Source organism: Agelaius phoeniceus, chromosome 1, assembly GCF_051311805.1.
Source record: "Agelaius phoeniceus isolate bAgePho1 chromosome 1, bAgePho1.hap1, whole genome shotgun sequence".
NCBI classification, from domain to species: domain Eukaryota; kingdom Metazoa; phylum Chordata; class Aves; order Passeriformes; family Icteridae; genus Agelaius; species Agelaius phoeniceus.
The window spans coordinates 35,043,210-35,057,998 of record NC_135265.1 but is presented as its reverse complement, the minus strand read 5'-3'; the positions used below and the strand labels follow the sequence as shown (position 1 = coordinate 35,057,998).

General features: G+C 39.2%; 1 protein-coding gene across 1 annotated transcript in view; it reads left to right on the top strand.

The window, feature by feature from the left end:
- JAZF1 (JAZF zinc finger 1) overlaps positions 1–14,789 on the top strand; it is a 190,823-nt gene that overhangs the window by 101,969 nt on the left and 74,065 nt on the right. Inside the window, exon 2 of the mRNA XM_054635261.2 lies at positions 3,314–3,386. Within this exon, the coding sequence (XP_054491236.1) occupies positions 3,314–3,386 (73 nt within the window). The remainder of the gene's footprint in view (positions 1–3,313; positions 3,387–14,789) is intronic.

The window sequence follows — 14,789 nt, the reverse complement described above, 5'->3', positions numbered from 1 at the left end:
GACACTGTCTGTGTGTGCCCCGAGGGTGCTGAGGGCACCTGGGCTGGGGGGAGACACTCTCTGTGCCCCGAGGGTGCTGAGGGCACCTGGGCTGGCAGGGAGACACTGTCTGTGTGTGCCCCGAGGGTGCTGAGGGCACCTGGGCTGGCGGGAGACACTGTCTGTGTGTGCCCCGAGGGTACTGAGGGCACCTGGGCTGGGGGGAGGCACTCTCTGTGCCCCGAGGGTGCTGAGGGCACCTGGGCTGGGGGGAGACACTCTCTGTGCCCCGAGGGTGCTGAGGGCACCTGGGCTGGCAGGGAGACACTGTCTGTGTGTGCCCCGAGGGTGCTGAGGGCACCTGGGCTGGCAGGGAGACACTCTCTGTGTGTGCCCTGAGGGTGCTGAGGGCACCTGGGCTGACAACAGGGAGACACTCTCTGTGTGTGCCCTGAGGGTGCTGAGGGCACCTGGGCTGACAGGGAGACACTGTCTGTGTGTGCCCCGAGGGTGCTGAGGGCACCTGGGCTGGCAGGGAGACACTGTCTGTGTGTGCCCCGAGGGTGCTGAGGGCAGCGGGGCTGGCAGGGAGACACTCTCTGTGTGTGCCCCGAGGGTGCTGAGGGCACCTGGGCTGGGGGGAGACACTCTCTGTGTGTGCCCCGAGGGTACTGAGGGCACCTGGGCTGGCAGGGAGACACTGTCTGTGTGTGCCCCAAGGGTACTGAGGGCACCTGGGCTGGCAGGGAGACACTCTCTGTGTGTGCCCTGAGGGTACTGAGGGCACCTGGGCTGGGCGCCTTTGCTGCAGAAGAGACTCCAGAGACATCGGTAGAAGAGAAAGGGCCGACTCTTAGCAGGGGTTAATCCAAGGTTTTATTAGGATCCCAAAGGAGCTCCTGCACCTCAGGGGCCTCCTGCCCAGAGCCCCGGGAGATGTGCCAAGGTCACATTTAAAGGGAGGTGGAAACCAAAAGTATATAACATTTTACCAACCAATAAGTAACTCTAAGGGATGGGTACTGGGGGATAGACATATAGGACAGCGTATGGGGCAAGGCTTGGGGGGCTGACTCCCAGCCTCTGGCTCATCACTCGACGACTTAGACCGAAACTTCTGGATGGAGGGATGGGATGCTGAGTGATTGACAGAGAGCCAGGGTGGGGGTTTGGGGATGATCTCATCCCGGGAGAGGGATAACAAAGATAAAGGGAGGGGGGTACAGTCTGGGATAAACCATTTGGGAAAAATATGGGAATACAAAACAAAACTACTTTAGAGTATTACAAAATATAAAAACACACTACAACAGACCATCTTGGGTAGAGCCATAGCCGGGCTCTTGGCCTGCCCAAGGTGTACCCTTCAAAGGCCTTTCAATAAACACCTCCTTTATTCCTTTAATTCTGCCCAGCCTCTGTTCCAGGTAGCCTCTCTAGGCATCACAGCAGTTCTCAGATAGTCCTGGCTGGGATTAATGCCCTGCAGACATTCTACATTGAGACAGTTCCATGGCAGGCCATGCACCACCAAGGTGTAAATCTAAGAGAGCTCACCAGGGCAGTAGTTGTATGCTTGGCCTGCTAAATGATGGTGGGTTTTATAGAAACAAAGGCAAGTAAAAGATCTGTGTATGCTGTGTGAACCTCACTTCCTCAGAAAAATGAGTTAGACACCATGGGAGATCACTGATGCTTTGCTGTCTTTGGTGAGCTTCATATGGAGTGTGATGTGCTGGCAATTACTGCACAATTTCCCCAGGCACCAGCAAGACCTTTTCCTCTTAAGAACAACAGGCTTGGGTTTGCTGATTGGATTGGCACTTGTACTTTTATCCCTCTTCACTGAAGTTTCATAGTTACTTATCTCTTCAGGGATATATTGATAAAGGCATGTTAGCAAATCCTGCAGCCTAAGCTGTGCAGGAGCAAGTGTAAGGAGAAGGATTAGGATCAATCTGAGCTTTAAGAGGCAGACAGGAGATTCCCTTCTCCTTTAATAAAGACATTATCTGCTTCAGCAGTGGTGTGGGTGTGACAAATGCACAAACCCTCAAGCACCATCCCTGTTCAGTTCAGTTAAAAATCTTCCTTAAGGCACAGCAGCACAGAGAGATTTTAAAATAATTGTATCATATTTTAAACCCCACAAAAACCACCGAAAGCAACTGAGCAAGTCAAACTAAGGTGTTTATCAAGATAATGAATTTTTAAACATTAACAATGCTTAAAATCTCTAGGTGGAAGCAAGAACAGTCCAAAATATGGGATTTGCTTGGAGTGCCTCGTGCCCTTCCCCCCTCACCAAACACAAAGTAGATGGTTCTGAGAAATAAAAGATGGAGAGCAGCAGTGCTGTGGGGAGCCATTTGGTAAAGGCAGCTTTTATTCTTGATAGTTAAAAGACAGAAGTTACACACAGAATTGCTTTTCAAGTAATGTATAAAACATGTTGTTAATGACTATAGTAATCTGCACAGGCAGGATGCACACTTTCCATTGGGAACTTTTGAAGACTATTTATGCTCAGCTCCTAAAGGTGCCTATCAACTTTGCAGGGCAAAGTTGTATTTGAAACTTCAAGTTATATTGAAACTTCAATATAACGCTGGGTTTTGGTATAAGAATGCTGTCTAAACTATGAACATATTCCCTTGGCTTTGGTTTCAAAAATTCAAACCAAAACTTCTTTGTTAGATAAAAGCACAACTTAACTGCAAAGGACAATGGAAACAGTGATTGAAAACATATTTTTTCATTTGAGTGGGAAAGTTAGCACTTGAGGGAATTTGGATGTGTTTGCTTCGGGGCTTTTGGTGGGCAGTGCTCTGCTTGGCAAGCATTTTGCTTCAAGAGTATTTTTGTATGACTTTTCTGACTCAGAGCTTCAGAAAATAAGCTGTAGAGAAGGGAGAGAACAAAACTCAGAGATGCAGAAGAAAAGTCTCAAGACCCAACAGATCTAATCACTCTTGGAACATCTTAAAATGATAAAATAGCTACATTAAAAAAGAAGCAAGCTTGAGCCATTTAACACTATAAATCATGGAAAGCAGTGAAAACTAGTATTTATGAGGGGGATTGTGAAAGCTTGTGTGACAGTTGGAAATGACATCACTGTTGATGTTTCAAATTCTTGGGCAAAGTAATGCAATACTGTGTTTATGAATGAATGAGCGAGTGATGGAGGTGTGCTAAGTGTACACTATGGATAAACTGTGTTGAGCTATTTTGTGCCTCTTGTGTCCACTTAGGTTACTTTGCACCATTCAGTCCCCTAATTTCAGTGTAAATGCACAAAGCTGAATTCTGTGTATGTATTTCTTTATTCCAGATACAGACCCACGTGTATTAGAAAAACAAGAACTTCAGCAGCCAACCTATGTTGCTCTAAGTTACATTAACAGGTAAGTGGTTATTTTTCAGGTATAACTGATCTTGGTTTGGTATATACAATATATATTCTACCAAAATTGGCATGCTTATGGATGCACTCTTTTGCATCATGGGATATGACACTATCGAAACACCTGTTTTGGAAAAACAGTTTGAATTAAAATTTAACTAAATTTTTTTATGACTTTTGCATTGGGCACATGCAGCCCTTCAGCTGTACTGCCCAAATACTTAGGAGTAAGGTTCTAGCTTTTGATGTTTTGGCTAAATCTCATGCCAAACAAGATAATTTTTCTTGGCTTAGTTTTCTATTTTATTGTACTTCACACAAGTGAGTAGAGAAAGATATCACTTATGATTGAAAAAAGCTCTATCTGATAATAGTTCAGTATATAAACTGATTTCTTACAGAACTTCAGAAGTTTTTCAACCACAATATATATCTTTAAAAATCTTGCTTACCAGCCCTGTATAACCTAAAACTTGAAAGCAATTAAGAAATTAAATCATTTTTAAACTACTTTTCTTAGTAACAGAGCCCCAGCTTTTCAGTTATTGACTGATGGTGGTACTGAAACCTCCAGGGTACTCCAGCATGGATTATTAATTTTTATGCATAGAAGACCAGTTTGCTTTTTTATTTTTGCTGTCTAGAGAATGAGATACAAGCTCATAACCCTATGAGCCTGGAAGATTAACCCAAGATTCAGTTTGCCATAGACTGAGTTGATTCAAACTCTCATGGGTCACACAAAATTTTTCTTTATAATTCTACTTCATCTTAAAAATGGGAAAAAGTGAAACAAAATCAAAAACCAACAAACTATTTAAAACACAGAATAGACTGTTTGACTTCCTATAATATATATATGTTATATATATATGTTTGCTGCAATATATGTTTGCTGCAGCAAAAAAGTGTCAGTAGGTGTGTGGGGGAAGAATACCTCGAGGTATAGAATTAAGAACTGGTGTTCATTTGGTAAAATGACTACATTTTCTCCACTGCATGAGACTATGATTAAGAATAGCCAGTATTGACATGATTTCCTACTTGGCAAGTAACTCTTGTTCTTCCTGGAGACAGTCCGACTCCTAAAGTATATTTTGAAATTAGCCATGACCCTTTTTAACACTTAGTTCTGCTGATCTCATTTAATGTATAAAACTTTTTTTTTCCAATATGTAGGCTTGGTATGCTGTTGTGCATGTTGGTATGTTTCCCTCTTTCCATCATATACTTGGGTGTTTTCTCTTTTTGCTTCTGTGGTTATTTTACTTAATGTGAGAGAGGAGAAAGGTTTTGGTTTTGCTTTTTTTTTTAATTAGGGAAAAGCTGTTTTTAAGAACACATACTTGACCATGGGACTTGTTTTAAGGCAGTGGGACTTGATCATCCAGTTTGGAATCAGACTAATTTTAAAGTAGTCTGAATCTGATAACTCATCTAGATTTCATTATTTTGGTACCCTTTAAACAGAGTTCTGTGTAACTGAGACAGTTTTAGTTGCCACATATTTTGTCCAAACTTTCTTACCCTGTCGTTTCTGAAAAGTAATTCTGGAGAACTGAACTGTGTTGTTTGTATAGTAAAACTGAATCTGAATTGACTTGTGCTTGAACCAGCTGCTATTTAGCTGCTCTTTTAGTTGTATTTTAATTTTTTCCAAAGTGCTAGTATCTTTCATTGAACCACCTGCTCTATGCAACTCAAGCTCTTGGGGGAGCAGCAATATCCATTACAGTATGAGACATGCCTTTCTATTTCCCACTACATATGCCAGAGCTGAGTTCTGCTTTGTTGTCCCAGGCTATGAACTCAGATTTTGTAGCCTAATACATGTCATAAACATGTTGCATACTGTTAGATATCAAACACCAGATACTGCTGCACTTTTTTTAAACCCATGTTTTTATGGCTTCCAAGTGGAACTGAACTTAGCTCAGTTCCTGCTGTGAGTTACAGACCTTAAAACAATCTTCCTCTGTAAGCTTGTATATTCAATATGTTCTGTGTGGGCCATACAGTCCTTGTGGAGCCTGGGAAAATAGGGACAGCTGATTCTCAGGGACTGCCAAAATTGTATGATAAGATGTACAGTAAATATATGTTGTGGTAGAAAGATTAAATGGGTGTGCTTTATGCTCTGCCCATTGCCCTGTTGTATGGTGGCTATTATGAGCTAAAACAAAACATAAATCTGGGTTGTCTGGCTTGATAGCTGGGAGGATAAAGTATCAGTAAAACAGATAGTAGAGAGGGAAGAGTACCAGAGTCTCTGTTTACAACTTGAACATACTCTCATTTCCATTTCCCTTCTATCCCTGGTTATTTTCTCAGGCATATTATTTTGGCAATACTGTTTGAGCTCTGAAGTTCTGAAACAACCCTCAGATTGTGGATCTCTAAATCTGTAAGGCTCCAACTCCTTCTCCGCTGGAGATTTACTGCCATTACAGCTTTCAGTAACTGCACACAGATGCTGCTTCCATAGTGTGTGATCCTCATGTAGACAGATAACATTCCTTTTAAAATGGGTGGACAAAATATAAATTATGGGTCATAACGGTTTGTTACTGCTACATCAAACACTTCCTTCAGACACTGACTGAATTGTCACAAATCCCTTTCTCAGACAAAGTTTAGTGTAGCCTTAGTGCAGTCCCCAGTATTGATGGCTATTCCCTGCTTTCTTCTGCTTTGGTTTCTTAGAAGTCAGAATTGGAATCAATAAAAGACACACTACAGCCAAAGCAGATGCAGTTAATCTGTTTCCGTCCTATAAATACAGGAGAGGTTTGTCTGCAAGGAGTTCAGTGGTGCTACTACAGGAATGGAGTTCTGGCTGTGATCTGTCAGTAGTTGCAAATGAGCTCTTGGGCCAACATCCTCCAGTACTTTCTGGAGTCATCTCCTTTGTGGATGGGTCAGGACACCTTATATTTTGTATTGCATTGAAATGCAGTAGTTAGCCACAGTGATTAATATTGCTTACACTGCTACTTAAATGCAGGTTTTATAGCTTTAAGTTAATAAACATGACTATGAATTTTGCTTGGGGTTTATTGGAATCTGCATAGCATTCTTTGTGCCTCTGAGTGTGCTGGTGTGAGTCTTTAGAGGTGATGGCTCTCAAGGTTGCTCTGTTACCTGGTATTGCAGCATGGAGCCAAGGCTTTTAGCCTCGTGCAGTCTCATGGAGACAGACTTCTCAGTATTCTCATATTTGAAAGTTTCTTTCATGTGGATACTGCTGGTTACCTGTTAATGAGGAGAGCAGCTGTTGTGGGAATGTTTGGGCTTTTTAGCAAACAGCAAAACAAGCATACCACTATTACTGGCACAAGTGAGAAGAAAACAGAGGCATGCAAATAATTCCTTTGTCTGAACAGGTAGTACTAAAAAAATGTTTATAATAAAAAAGCTATTATTCCCAACTTTAGTGGATGAAAAATTCTTTACAATTAAATTTTAATGGAGGTATTTCAACTTTTAGATTGGAAGTATCAGAAATAGGAAGAAAGCATAAATTATTGGAGTAAATTCCTTTCACCTTGATTATGAAGGGTAGGAGGTGCCATAGTAACATATATTATTGGAAACATATACCATAAAAAGAACAATTAATTCTGTATTTATTACAATTTCCATGAAATACATTTTTCTTAAATACAGTAATTGCTTTGTTTTAAAAAGTTTCATCCAGTTGGGGAAAAAAGAAAACTAGTATGCACCTACAACTTAAACTAAGCAGTCATAATTATATACTGTTTCTACTTCAAATTGCATAATGGCTATATTAGGGAATTGTTGAAAATAAAGACTGTTGTAATCTTAAAGTCTTTTAAAATCTAGCAAAATGCTTTAATTACGTTAACCCCAGGTTCTTTTTAATAGTTTTTTTCTGTTCATAATTGAGGTCATAGAAGAAGGGTTATATAGTAAAATACATTTTAGGCATCAATCCTGCAAGCCGTTAGAGCAGACTGGTGAGAACATTTTCAGTGTTGCCTCTGGGCAGTCTGTTGAATGAGACTTAAATGTCTATAAATTTCATTCTCATGCACAGCTGGTACCACAAATGGAGCCTATGATCAAAACTGGTTGGCATTCTTAGACAAAGAACCCAAGATTATCCTTGCACATCTCTGAACCAATCTAACATTTTCGCTCCTCCATCCAGATTTTATTTTTAACTAGCAAGATTTTGCCTCGCTGTTACCTTTGTAAATTTCTATAGGCTTCAGGCATCTCACCTCCCCCCACTTCCCTTTTATTTCTCCTGTCATTGACTGTAGACAAAGCTTTCTTACTTTGCTTCCTTTTTTTAATACCATGAGAAGTAAAATCAATAATTTCTGTGAGCATACACGTTTGTGAAAGAAATTAATTGCATGTAAAGTTCTGGCCACTGCAAACTCTCCCTGTGTCTTGTCCAGCTTGCTATTACCTTTTTTTTCCAGGAGTAAAACAAACAGCCAATACCATAGGATTTAATGATTATTTATTTAATGATTATAATAATCATTATTATAATATAATGATTATTTATTTAATGATTATTTATTATTTGAAAGCTATTTCGAAAAGTGACAAAATTTTAGGTAATGTTATATTTAGTATGCACTAAGTTACAATGCAATAACAAGAAGGATGGTTTTGGATTTGACGCAATGTACTTTGACTACATCTGTGGGATTTTGTTGCCTGGAATCAGAAGAAAACTTTTGCAAATAATGTTGAAGTGGTGATATAAATAGCTGTTCTTTAATGAAAGCCTTCAGGTGCACAAAATACACGAATATGCACATGTGGCACAGGATTTCTATGATTTTTATAAGGTTAATTAATTAATATATCTAGCAGGTACAACCAATAAGGGACCATTTTCCCCAGCAACCCACCCTTGGATCTGCCCCTTGGAGTTGCTCTAGGGGGTTCCTTGCCCTTTATCTTGTTATGTCCCTCAGGTGTTGGTGTAAAACAAAATGTCTATGTTAGAAATACTCTTCTTGAGAATAAGACTAAACAGAATTTCAAGAATGTGTTAGAAAAGGCTAGCTATTGTTCTCAAGTGTGAGAAAGGCTGAGAAAGTGTTAAAAACTATACAACCATATATTAAAAATCTATAAAGCTACAAATACATGAAAAAACTAAAAATCTTTAGGCATCAGTTTCTTAGCAGAGCATCCAAACCATGTGATACTGCAACACATTGTACTTTTCGTGTGGTTCAGGCCTGAGAGATTTTCCTGGGGTAAACTATGAGCAGCAGTTGCACAAGAAGCTGATGAAAGACTGTAGCCTCTTGGAGGTCATAGCCCATGGCTGGATGTGCCATCAAAGTGCTTTATCAAGCATTTTCTCAGCAGCAGTGGAATTGTTGTTGCTTCCTTTTTTTCTAAGAGCACAAGCATGAAGTTGTTTGAGTAATTTGTGCATAATTTGTGGGAGACAATTTTGTTTTCTCCCCTTTGATTCCCTAAGAGTGTTTTAATCTTCAGACTATTGATTAGTTTGGGGTAGGATGTAGCTTCTCTTCCTGCCATTTCTCCTCCTTGCCTTCTGATGCCTGTGTACCATCACTGTAATTGCTGCTGGGGCACAGTTTGCAATGAAAGTCAAGAGCATGGAGAGAAATATGTTTGTTTCTCCCTTCTTGCCATCATAAAAAATACTTTTGCAGAAGGCATATGGAAAGTGAAGCAATTCTGGATCAGTGAGCATCTTTCTCTAAAATAACTATTCCCTGCAATAGTTATTGCAATAAGCGATAGATCAAGCTTCAAGTCTTTCTAATTAATTCAGGCACGATATTTCCACTTTGAAGTTGTATCATTGATGGTACATAACAGATTGAGACATGCTACCAACAAATATATAAAATTTGAAACTGATCTTTTTATCTCAGAATAGTTAATTTCATTTTTTTTTGAATGAGCAAAAAGCAATTTTTTTTAAAGGTATAACTAAGAACCCATCCTCACTTTTTTTAGTGTAGCATACACTGTCTTAAATCTCATGCCATGATATAGAAACAGAAGGGTAGAGACAAGGGAGACTTTTCCATTTCAGGACTTCTATTGTAGATGAGTTTTTCTGCATGGAACATATGAGCCTGTGAATCTGTTGAAGTATTGCTATATCACCTGTTGAGACTTGCTACATTTTATAGTGCCTAAGTACCATAGTTCTTCTTCTTCTTCATCTTAAAATTTAACTTTTCCTTCCCATAACATGTTACTGTCTCATTTGAATTGAATATCCCAACTTTGTAAAAGTGCAGTGATTCCCTTGGATTGTTGCTTCTCAAGTCACATGGAAGGTGCATGCCAATGCTTCCAGTAGCTGCTGGATTGAATGCATGTGACAGGATACAGAAAGAAAAGGATCAAAGTAACATATCAATTGCCAGATAATATTTTTCTGTGTAAGCCTATTTTTAAGTTAACAGTGACCAAGTAGATCATATGGTTTTATTCATGTAGCCATATCTTTATGCTCTGCTATTTGACTTGTTCTGGAGATGGAACAAGACAAACTTCAGATGATAATTCAAACAAGATGTGCAGAAATGAATGATAGTTAGGGTAAGGGGAATGCCTTTTGGTTTGGAAGGATTTATGCAGATGGCTTTGTTTTCTCTTTCTCTCTTTACCAATTTCAAGCTAAGCAAAGCTGAAGATTTATATGATGTACAACTCTTCTATTTCATGTCAGCAGTAAAGATCAAAAAGCAGATTGGCACTTTGAGGAAAAGCCTTAATGCCATGCCTTGAAATAAAAATTACATGGTAAATTTAAACGTAGGGCACTGAAAGAATGTGTCATAGTTGTGGGGTTGATTTTTTTTTTAATTTGATAGGGAATTAACTTTTTAATGGTAATTTTTCTGTGCAAGACTCGGGATTTTTCCTTTCCTTTTCTTTTCCACCCCATGAATCTGAAGTGAAAGAAGCACTGCCAAGTCAGCATCATTTCTTGCAAGTGCATGTGTGCACACCTCAGTGTAATTCAGTTACCAAGCACTAGAGCTGTCAGTATAAGTCCTCAAGATTTTCAGGATTCTTGTCTCTATTGGTATTTCTTCGTCCTTTGTCAACGTGGCATGCCAAAATTGATGAAAAAACCATCTTGTCTTCCTGGCACTGTTTTTTGTCTTGGCCAGTTCCGTTTCAATTCCCAGCTTTCTGCATAGGTCTCTTGCACAAATCACTGCATTTAGAGAAGGGGAAGGAGAAGGAGAAATACTTTATTGTCTCTTGCTTTAAAAAGGAGGGCATTTGATTTCTGGGATGTTTAAATTTGATCCTAAGCAGTAGTAATGTTCTCAGAACGACCGTGTGTTGGCTTCACAAAAAACCGTATTGAGATATTTTGCTGTCAGCTGTGTGGGCTAATAAGGCTCTCAGTGTCTATTTCTCTGTGTCATACCACAAGGTCCTAATTCTTACTAGACTCTGGTAATAACATATGTTCATTCTTTATATTGCAGTTACCTAACATGCTTGCACAGCTATTTGGAAAACACATTAATGTGCCCAGTTTCAGATCCTCTGCAGAGATAAGAACTTGGAGAAACTATTATGCTTTGATTTATGAGTGAAGGATGAGCAAAAATTTTACAGTTGTGATTAGTTTTCTTTTCAAGTACAATCTGAGTTAAAATGGCTGAAAGGAGTGGCTGTTCTTCCTGTCTCTACCATTTAGAAAAATGGCTGACATACACAGCTAGTTACCTCCTGGTACGTTTATTTTCTTTAAATTACCAGCAACAAAACATTACGTGCACAGGATTAAATTACAGAATGAGTAGATGACTCTAGGAAAGGTTCATGCTGTCCAGTGTTTTGCTAAAAGCTTGTCATGACAATCTTAGCTACATGTGATGACTTGCAGATTGGTAAACTTGCTGTCCCTGGAATCCCAAAGCAGCCCAGACCAGCTGCTGGTTATTTTCATTGACTGTGGCCTGATTTTTTATGAACCTAAAATTTACTTATCACTGACCTTGTGTATAAAAGTAGTTGCACTTCTTTGTCTAATTTCACTGATTTAAAAATGTAACAATATTTCATTGTAAAACTGCCTACTTTGATTTGTTGCGAAAAAGCACACACAGGATTAATCTACAGAAAGATTTAAAATTAGATTTTCAAATAAATTTGATAGTTCAAAATGCAAATTATTGAATTACTTTTTCTTCCTATGTTAGTTTTTAGTTATGTGAGCACATTTTGTATTCTTAGATTCATTCCAGTAGTGAATATCCCACTAATTTATTAAAATGCAACAAACCATATCCATAATTCCTAAGGTGTCTAAAGATGCTTGATGTTTTCCTCTCTTCTCCTTTGTTCTCATTTTTGCGTGTAGCACGTCCAGGTAAGGGCTCTTGCGTGTAATTTGTAAAGTCTTGCTAGTGCTCAGTGAGGAATGGGGCCTAGAAACATAAAGGCCACGTAGCAAACATGAGTTGCAGCACAAAGTTTATATATTGTCATAGACAATAAAAGTAGGGCCACAATTTGGAGGTTGCATGCCAAGGCTGTCCAAGTCATGCTTTAGGACAGCCTGTAGCCTAGACTAGAGATTAAGTGCAGATGAGAGAATATTCTTAGTGCTTAGAGAACTTGGCTCGTGAGGAAAGAACATTGATGTCATCTTCCGCTACGTGAAACCTACTCCAAAGTGTTACTCTCAGCCTTAATTTTCATTAAATACGTTTGCGGTTGGCTTGACCTCTCAATTTGATTCTGAGCCAGGGAGAAAATTTTATATCCTGCAAAGATACATTCCTTATCCCACCACTTCCTCTGCAATGCTCCAGTGCCCCAAGAAATGGAGACCAGGTGGAGAGCTCGACAGAGTTGGTTTCCTCTCTTATTGAGGCCAAGGGTGCATTTAGCAGGTCAGCAAGGGAATTTTGGAGTCCACCAGTAAAATGCTTTTGAAAGAGGGTTCTCCTAGGTCTGACTGGAATAGCACAGGTTATAGCAGTCTTTAAGCACAGTCTTCAGTAGAGAGCTGAAAGGAACCTGTGTTGTGCACTGGAATCCTGACTAGGCTTCATGCTAGAACAAAATGAAGGTCAGAACTGAAGCCATCTGAAAGCAGCTGGAGGATAGAAAACATAAGCATGAAAGAGAGCAGCGAGGATATACGTTATGATAAGGAATTAGTGAAGCTGGACTGCCCTGATTGTGAGCAGGTATTATATAGTAAAGGAACTTTTAATATGATGAAAACGAGGAAAGAAGAAAAGATTCCTTTGGCTTTTGGTTTTCCTTTGAGGCTGCTCTCCTAAACTTTTAAAGTGCTGAGAGGAAGGAGCCTTGGCACATCATCTGTGATTTTTGTTTAATCTACGTAATTTTGCCAAGATAGTATGGTATCTTGTAATCAGAAAATAATTTTTAACAGTGTAGAGACAGTAGGCAAAATCATAGGGTTTCCTGAATTTTTGTTTTGAATGTAAAAACAGAGAAGGGATTGCTCTGATCTTTCCCTTGGATTTTTCTGAACCATCTTGTCCAGAGCTCAAACAGTGAACACAATTTACACGGCTGTAGAAGCGAGAACTTGCATGACGAAGTAGAATTAAAACCCTGAAACTGGTGCAAATACATGGGTTTTTTCTGATGTACATCTGTTGAATGTGTTTGTGAATAGAGTTGCCTGTCTTTGACCTCTGAAAGTCTGAAGTCTAATTCAATGCACTTAAACAATAGTTGTGTATGTTACATAGTACACATTGTTGAAGTAACTTATGTTGGATTACAGTGACCTGAAATGCTCAAAAAGGCTTGCTTGGCTCAGCAAACAAATGCTATTAAAAGGAGGCTTTATTTAATTAATTTGGCTCCGTTATAGTACAATTAGTCAGGCTGATTTAGTACTTTCTGAGTCTTGGTTTCCCTGAAGCAGTACAATTTTGCAGACTCTAGATTTCTTGTTCCAATTTTTCAGAGAACCGAGAAAGGTTTTCTTTCATTGTCAGTGTTGGGGGTTTGTTTGTGGAGTTTTGTTGGTTTTTTTAAATCAGGCACAAGTATTTCCCCAAGTGGTATATGAGGATACAGGCAGAGATGGAAACGATTACAGCAGTAATTCCATCTACAGGTGTAGATGGGCTACAGGGGTAGTCACTGCTGATTTATTTATTGATATTTATTGATTTATAACTGTCCTTGATTTATTGAGGAATTGTTGTGGGTTGGCCTTGCATGAGTGTTTAGTATCTAGTAATTTCTAATTAGAGTATCTTTTGTAATGTATGAGCAAGACACCATAACAGAGAGGGATATAGTTGTGGGTTGTGGATTCTGGATGGAGGTGCAAAAAAGGTGACTTGTTCCAAAGTTGCAGATAAGTAATATTTCATGCAGATAAGTAATATTTCATATCTGCCACCATCAGTACTGGGGATTGACCGTGTGCCTTGAACAAACCTTTCCCAAGAACTTTTGAGCTGGGAATAGGCTGGATTTATTACTTGCTTTTATAGCATGGATAGCACAACCATTCCTCTTAACATCCAGTTCACCTATAGCTTCTGTGGTGGTGGCAACAATTTGTGGTAGTAAGTTCCATTGCTGCTACACACAATGTAAAGTAAATTCAACAAAACTTGAGTATTTGTTGAAAGCAGTCTCCTTCCCTGCAGTAGCTTCCAATGTGAAATATGCTTAATAAAGTGTTAAAAAACCTAGCACAAAACATCCCTGTTCAAGGTGGGTCGAAGCATTTATGTGTGACTTCCCTCTCTACTTTTTCTTATTTAATTTGCTCACCTGCCATTTCTAAAAGGTCAGTACTTAGGAAAAGTTGTGAAGCAATTTAAACCAGGTTAGTCAGGCAATGCTGTTTGCAAGAGGTAGCTGAACAGTTCCTGTCCTCCACATAGAGGATTACCAGGGCTGATGCTGACTTTTTAACCATAGAGCATGGGTATAAAAGCCTGGTTTGAATATTTCTAGCAAAAAACCTTTGAGCTTATGCTTTTAATGTGATCTTTGGGATCTGACCAACTACAGAAATAGTATCTGTTACCAATAGATAGTAACAGATATCTATTATATCTGTTATTTCTACAGATATAGAAATGCCCTGAATTTGCACCCAGCACTATGTAGCAGCTCTTTAATGAAAAGAAAACCAAGTGTGTTACCATATAAAATAATTAGGAAAATACCACTTGCTAAATGTAATTCTCATAATCTGCTAAATATAGTGAAAAATGACATTTTGCGGGAGCTTTCAAGAGCACACGGGGGAGTACTTAAATTTCCTGTTCCCAATAATTTTCCTATGTAAAGTATATTGCCTTATTTTTTTTTTTATTTTTTCTACTGGTTTCTCTTGCAGAGTACTTAGTCATAATGCTCTTAGACGTTGTCCTTTGTTGTTGCT